This window comes from Anarrhichthys ocellatus, unplaced genomic scaffold (genome assembly GCF_004355925.1).
Source record: "Anarrhichthys ocellatus isolate YVR2014 unplaced genomic scaffold, GSC_Weel_1.0 scaffold7, whole genome shotgun sequence".
In the NCBI taxonomy this organism is placed as follows: Eukaryota; Metazoa; Chordata; class Actinopteri; order Perciformes; family Anarhichadidae; genus Anarrhichthys; species Anarrhichthys ocellatus.
In genome coordinates, this window is record NW_022280037.1 from 660,807 (window position 1) to 667,586 (window position 6,780).

Genomic DNA, 6,780 nt, shown 5'->3' on the forward strand with positions numbered 1-6,780 from the left:
GGGGTAGCACAGTTTAATATGAAAACCGGGGACAGATGTGTCTAATACTAACAAATTTAAAAAATAAAAACAACTCTGGGATGCAGTTGCTTTAAATTAGAGCAGAGGTTTTACTGTGCAATGTGGATATTATATTGTTTGATTTTAAATATATTATTAGAGTTTCTTTATATCCGCAGAGGAGCGTAAATTCCATGGGCCTCCCCACTGCCTTTCTCGTGCACACTCACTTTCGCAATAAGCAATGACCCAAACAAGTGTAAACATTTACCAAATCCCAAATGAAGCATAATTATATGTCAATTATTAAATATTGACCTTCCAGACTTGGCCTGCAGGTGGGCCGATAACATTTAACACGCACACAAAAAAAAAGAAGAGATACTGCTTCCTAATTATGCGTTTCTGAATATCGCTTTAGAGTATATTTGAGCTGATTAGAAACTAACTTGTACGTGAAATAATTCCCGTTTAATGCGTATATCTCGCGGGGTAAATAATAACTTGAATTTCTTATTTGTGCAGGAGACAGAAAACCGCCCAATCCCCTGAGCAAGCAGCAGCAGCAGCTGCAACATGAAGACTTGAACAGTGTGCATGGACTCAATCTCCCTACCTCATCATCATAACCAGGACTTATACCACCTTAATTACCAGACCCAAATTAACTGAACTCATTTCTACGACTCCAACAGTAAGTCTGAACACTAACGGCTTGTTTCCCGAGTGTTTGCAGCTCACAGTCATACACACAGGCCCATTCACATGCAATATGAATACAGTAGCTTTATCGGCCTAAGTGGCCAAATGAATGTAAGCTTTCATGGATGTATCGGTGTTACCCCTCTAATATTTTCTCAATTGAAATGTTGTGAGACTGTATTCTCTTATGGAGACTGCAGGATTGAAAAAAAAAATGTTGTCACTGTCATTGAAGTTTTATTATAAAAACCCAAGGGCTATTCTGTAATCCGCCATATATTATATTATCTTAATTTGTGGCCATGATATCGAGTTCCACACTGACTCAACCATGTGAGCAAAGAGATAAATTGTCTAAATGTAAAATATTTGCCAAAGCTTTAATTATATATTTTTATAATTCCATTGTAAATATTCAACAAATAAAGGCTTTCTTAAATGCCATGTGTTGTGGTAGTTGATATTGTTTTCGGCGTGGATCCATGAATGTATTGTTTGGTTCATCTGACGGCATATGAGTCATGGATGTGCAGTGTTGATTATATCAGTTTATAGACAAAAGAGGAAACTGAAGTTGCCCTAAACATTTTAGCTTAAAGTTTCTGTAACTCCCAAAAGGGATTTTTTGGTAATGTCTTAAATGTTTTTCACCACCTATTTATTTCATCGCAGTTTTTCCAACTGGAGGTGAACGAAAGATTACTTTCTCTGAATGAAAGTACGATCTCGAGAGTGACATTTAGTTTCCTCTGCGCCTATAAATGGCATGAAATATATTTTTGATCAATCATATAATATGCGAATAACCAAACTTGCTGCAAAACGTGTCATCCATCCGTCGGCACGGGAATTGAATTGGGTCGTTGCACCATGGGAAGAAGTCATTTCGTGACTCAGGTGTAACTCCTCTGCAGACCGGGCGCCTCTGCTGATGCTATCTCTCTGATATGATGCCTGCCACGATGGAAATCGGAGACCACCTGCTTATGCACGTTTTTGACCGGTGTCAGTCAAAATCCACCCACATGCAGCCTTGAATATGTTTTTCCAGTATACAAAAGAGGAGAATTGGGCCACAGTGTCCGTACAGGCCTCTAGGCTCTGCTCCGTCTCTAATAGGTTCATTGCTGTGGCCTGTTTGCGTTACCGAAAAGCCTCCGCACAGCTTTTAATAGACTACTCGTCACTGAATGCGACCATGCCTTTATGTTTAAAATATTTATGATATTCGCTTTTTATGGTAGTACATATAATCTATTAAACGATGCTTTAGTAAAATAATTACTACCATAAATAGTAATTCACAGTTTTGTGTGATCCAGAGAGGTTTTAGTATATATGGCATTATATCATCAGTATTTTTTTCTTTTTTTGTCATTTTGAAAAACCTTGCATTCCAAAGGGGCCATATTGTGATGGGGTTAGTTAGCAGGTTAACCTCTTGGCTAAAATCTAAAAGAAAACAAAAACGTTTTTATATAGACTGAATAGTTCAATTTGTGAATGTTGTGAAGTTTCTCATTTTGTTATTAGTACTCACAACAAATACCTTTACTTGTAATAGTATAAGCAACACACATTTTAAAATACATAGGGCTAAGTCTAGTCTGTCGTGAATTTAAAGTTCATGTTTTAGGGTTTTTTTCTACCCTAAATGTGAACCAAAATGACCTTGGAGTACTAAGAAAAAAATATACACATCATATATTTATTACATTTTAATATTTTACAGTAGTTTATAAGTTGGACAGCTTTCAACTCTTACCACTTAAATTGACGTATGTGAATGAACTTTCGGTGCTGGTCCACGTCACCATATTGGGACTTGATGCAGGATGGTGAGGTCATGCAGGGGTTAATATGTGCAACCGGTTGATTTGGTGAGGAACCAGTATTGTTTGGTTGATTGAGCATTTCTGTGGTTTTTAACTGGACCTTCAGTGTGAATGCAAGCAGGAATTTACAAAGAAATTACAATGACGACATGTTTTGCATATGAAAGACACAATGATACATTAAACAGTGTTCCTAAGTGGATCTTCATCAATTAACGATGTAGTCCTAATAAACAACGTTTTATAATTCCAAAAGCATCGGCCGTTGACCTTTCATGAAGACCAAGAAATCCTTTGAGTGGGTTTCCACTGAGCTCATTCAATTAGATTATTGATTGTATCCGTTTACTGTGAACAAGGATAAACCCGTTCAACCTCATCAGCTTCAAGGTTTTCAACACTAAAAGCTAAATGTGCCAATTGACTGACTGATGATGTTGAAATGAATGAGTAAAACTGAAGCCACCTAACAATGAAAGTAACCGGGAAGATCAAGTTAGAGAGTTATTGGATTCTTTAGGAGACAGTTGGAAACTCAAGCTGAACCACCACAGAGAAAATATAATATTAATCATAAAAACAAGGTATTCTTTTAATTGATGGATTATTTCCAGAAATAACTAACAATGTGCTTTTTGAACATGTTGGCCTTTAAAAAGTTATTCCTAATTTCGTCCTAAAATGTAAAGATGATGGATTTTATCTGCATGTCCAAATGCAAGCATGACGTTAAATGTTCAGCGATAATCAACCTCTCTTAGGTCAGCAGTAACTTTTGAGTTTTGATTGATATGGAACAGCTCTGAAAAACGAATACCAGAAATTAGGAAGTAACTCATTCACAGGCTGCTATGATCGTACAAACAAAAGACAAAGCACTGTCATGACATGTCATAATGATCAGTTTTAGGATACATACAGGAATTCGGGTGCCCTTTGAGCTCTATTTTGCAGTCACTGATTACTTTCCCCTGTTTCCAGCAAAATTCCAAGCGACTGCGTACATCCAAACATTAAGACGGCCTATGAGTACACACGCTCCCTAACTGGAGTCCTTCTGTTTTCCCGGATACCACTTGGGGTTCAGAAAACACTCCTTCATGGTGGTGGGGTTACTTCCTGCGGGACCTATGGTCATCAATCAGGAAAGCAAGTGATACCCCCAACTGCGTCTTCTGCAGACCCTCTGTGTTGAAGGGGCAGCAGGTGGGCTGGTTTTAGATGGTTGTTTCCTATTGATACAGAGCTAAAAAACATAATATTTCTTTCATTTTTAGTGTGTGTACTTTGAGATGGGTGCACCGTGGCAACATGCTGTTGAAGCCACATTGAACTACCATTGGGATTAAGTTATTATGCATTTTCAACATTGGTCAAATGCTTCCCAGTGAGCCATTGTTTTATTACTTTTGTTTTTTTTACAATAAAATATTTTATAGTTACTATAAAATAGTTTGCCAACTTTTTGTTGTCTGGTGCTGGATGTAACAGATGTATATTTGGACTTTGCGTTGAACCCAATAGAGCGTAGCTTTTTAATTCAACCTTGTTTGAAATATTACTGAAAAGCAACCCTGTTTGTGGGTAAATGAGACAAAAGGAGACTTTTTGCACTATATTATGCCAGACTCAATGGAGTATACTGACACACACAAGTGTGCAGAAGCCCAGACTCAAACAACGTCCAGTGCCTCCACTGAGTGTTACCTCTGCAACTTAAACTTGAAAGGATTCTCAAATGCCACAAGCTCAAACAGATACTTGGAGAGAGGGATAGGAGTTTTGGCCTCCTTGATCCTAATGGATGTGATATTAAGCAGTATTAAGAATCCAAGCAGCAGCGAAATGGTGACAGAGGTTTTAAAAAAAAAAGCAAGAACAGGCGCTCCTATTTTCAACTGCAACAATTCATCAATGTCTGCCATGTGTACTGGAAGGTATAAGTGTTCTTTAAAGACCAACGTTCAGTTTATGTGTTGGACACTTTGCGTCATGTTTTTCTTGTGTTGAGTAGGGAAACTACCCCAGACTGTCCGGTAGTCACTCACTCACTCACTCACCTCTCTGCCTTTGCATGTCTCAAAGTCAACAAGAGAGCATCTCAGGACATGGCGACATGGCAGGCCAGACAGGTCTTGGAAAAAACAAAGAAAGAAACACGAGAAACCTTTTAAAAAAGAGAGTGGCAAGTTGGCAAAATGTCCAATTCTGAAAAGAAAGGCCGGGTGTCAGTAGTTCTTGCCACTGAAATTTCAAATGAATTGACTTGCCATGGAAACATGTACAATGCTGAAACATGTGCTCGTCACGGCCTTTGACGTGCAGGATATAATCTTTTGAGAAATGAAGTCAAGAATGAAGCAATGGATCACAGCTGCCAGCTGGGTTTACTTTGTATGAGAGAATTTGATGCACATTTGATGAACAGGAGAAAATAGAAACAGAGCAAGTGTATAGAAAATGATACAGGCTAACTGGCCTATGACATGAACAGGATAACAACATCAATATTTTAATTTGGCTAAATTTGTAAGTGATGCAATCACAATTTTACCACCCAAAACTAAAACACCAAAGCAGTGGGACGATGTCATCCCTGTAATGCAATCACCATTGACTACTCTTTCTTTTCTTTTTTCCACTGGCTGTCCACAGGATTTCCAAGCAGGCAGAGTTACTGCTCTGTAGTCTTGAGGATGATAAATGCCTCCCTCCCATGTTCTTACTTGCTCTGCCAGCTCACCACATCAACCAGTTGCTCGAAAAGCAAAAGGGACAGAGGCACAATGATGACATTTGGCTTTCTAAATGAAAACGTATCATCTCACATTTGCTCTCAGGAGATTCCGCCGCTGATTTCGGTCCTCCGAGGATACAGCAATGAAGAGAATAACAGCAGGATTACATTGAATTGTACAGCCAAGCTTTCATTATTGTATACAGATGAATAAAAGAGCATGACATTATCTTTGCAAACAGTTATAATGCACCCTTCGAAAACACTGCCATGAATGCAGGCCTATTTTTTGTAAAACTACGCTTGCTTGTAATTTGTGTGTGTTGTCAGTAGTAATGGGTAAACAACAATATCTAGAGGAGTGTGCATTTCTTTACTGGAAAGTCAAAACCTGCATTATGGAAATAGGTCAGCAGTTTTGTAGTGAAGGTCTATTTTAGTGAAGATCTGGGCAGAGACAGAGAGACAGTCTTCAGTGCAGGAGGATCCTCTCTAATTTGTGGAGGATATAGAATTAATGTTCTGCCCTTCTGCCCATCTGTGACCTATTTAAAGTGTGCTGAAACATATACTGTGCTAAATGTTGCCAAACACATGCCAAAGGCTACCGGCAAAGAAAAAAGCTATGGGGAGTTGGATTTAAGGGTTGCCTTCAAGTTCATTTTTGGCTCAAATTCTTATTAGGTGATAATAAGATGATGACTCTTCTCCAAAAAAATGTGAGTGGTAGACCACCGTATACTGTCTATTGGTTTGGAAGGGAAAGTACTGGGAGAAAGTCGGTTGGATCTCTGAAATGAGAGAAAAGACCTTTCTGTGTTGAGATGCACTGGAATTTACTTGGTTTAAAAAAAAAGTATTATTTTGTATAATTTTGTTATTGTCAACAAATACCATGACGAGATCAAAAACAGCAATGTATCTCGCAATACTTTGTTACTTCCCAACCCGGTCTGTGGCTCTCAGCTCAAAGCCCATTTGTTTCTAAGGAAGATGAAAATCTTTAAACATGAGTCAAAAAAACGATTTTTCTTTTTTTCCATCAAAAAAAAAGATCACGTAATCTCCTTAAACAGCTGTGCTTGTAGTTTTTTGCAAACACTCCTCAAACAGGAGTAAATAGTGCATTTGTTGATGACTATTTTCAGCTTTGAAAAAGCTGAAAATAAACTACAGTGTGTGTAATAAAAGAACAGGCCTCTCAGAGCAACAGTTTGGCTAATTTATAATTTTTTTGGATAATGGAGATCTGCTTTATATATTAATATATATGGAAACTTTAATGGCATTCATAGATTATTTTTTTCTGTTTTTACGCCAGTATAGTTCCTACAATGTATAATGCCATTGTGATAATATCTGTGCAGCTTCCAGATGAGGATCAGAGTTACGGACAATTAGAGTTCAGCCCTTAACATCGGAGGTCAGGAAGTCATATCCTTGTCTGAATATAATGCATTCAATAATGGGGAACACAGACATTGTTTTTCTAAATTGTCAAAAAAG

At 37.9% G+C, this 6,780-nt stretch overlaps 1 protein-coding gene across 3 annotated transcripts in view; it reads left to right on the forward strand.

Moving 5' to 3' along the window:
* The window catches only part of pax1a (paired box 1a), a 4,856-nt gene extending 3,740 nt beyond the window's left edge, over positions 1-1,116 (forward strand). For all 3 annotated transcript variants that reach the window (XM_031847681.1, XM_031847683.1, XM_031847682.1), the window contains one exon: positions 526-1,116. In XM_031847681.1, coding sequence (XP_031703541.1) covers positions 526-629 — 104 coding nt within the window. In that variant the 3' untranslated portion in view covers positions 630-1,116. The remainder of the gene's footprint in view (positions 1-525) is intronic.
* The last annotated feature ends 5,664 nt before the right edge of the window (positions 1,117-6,780 follow it).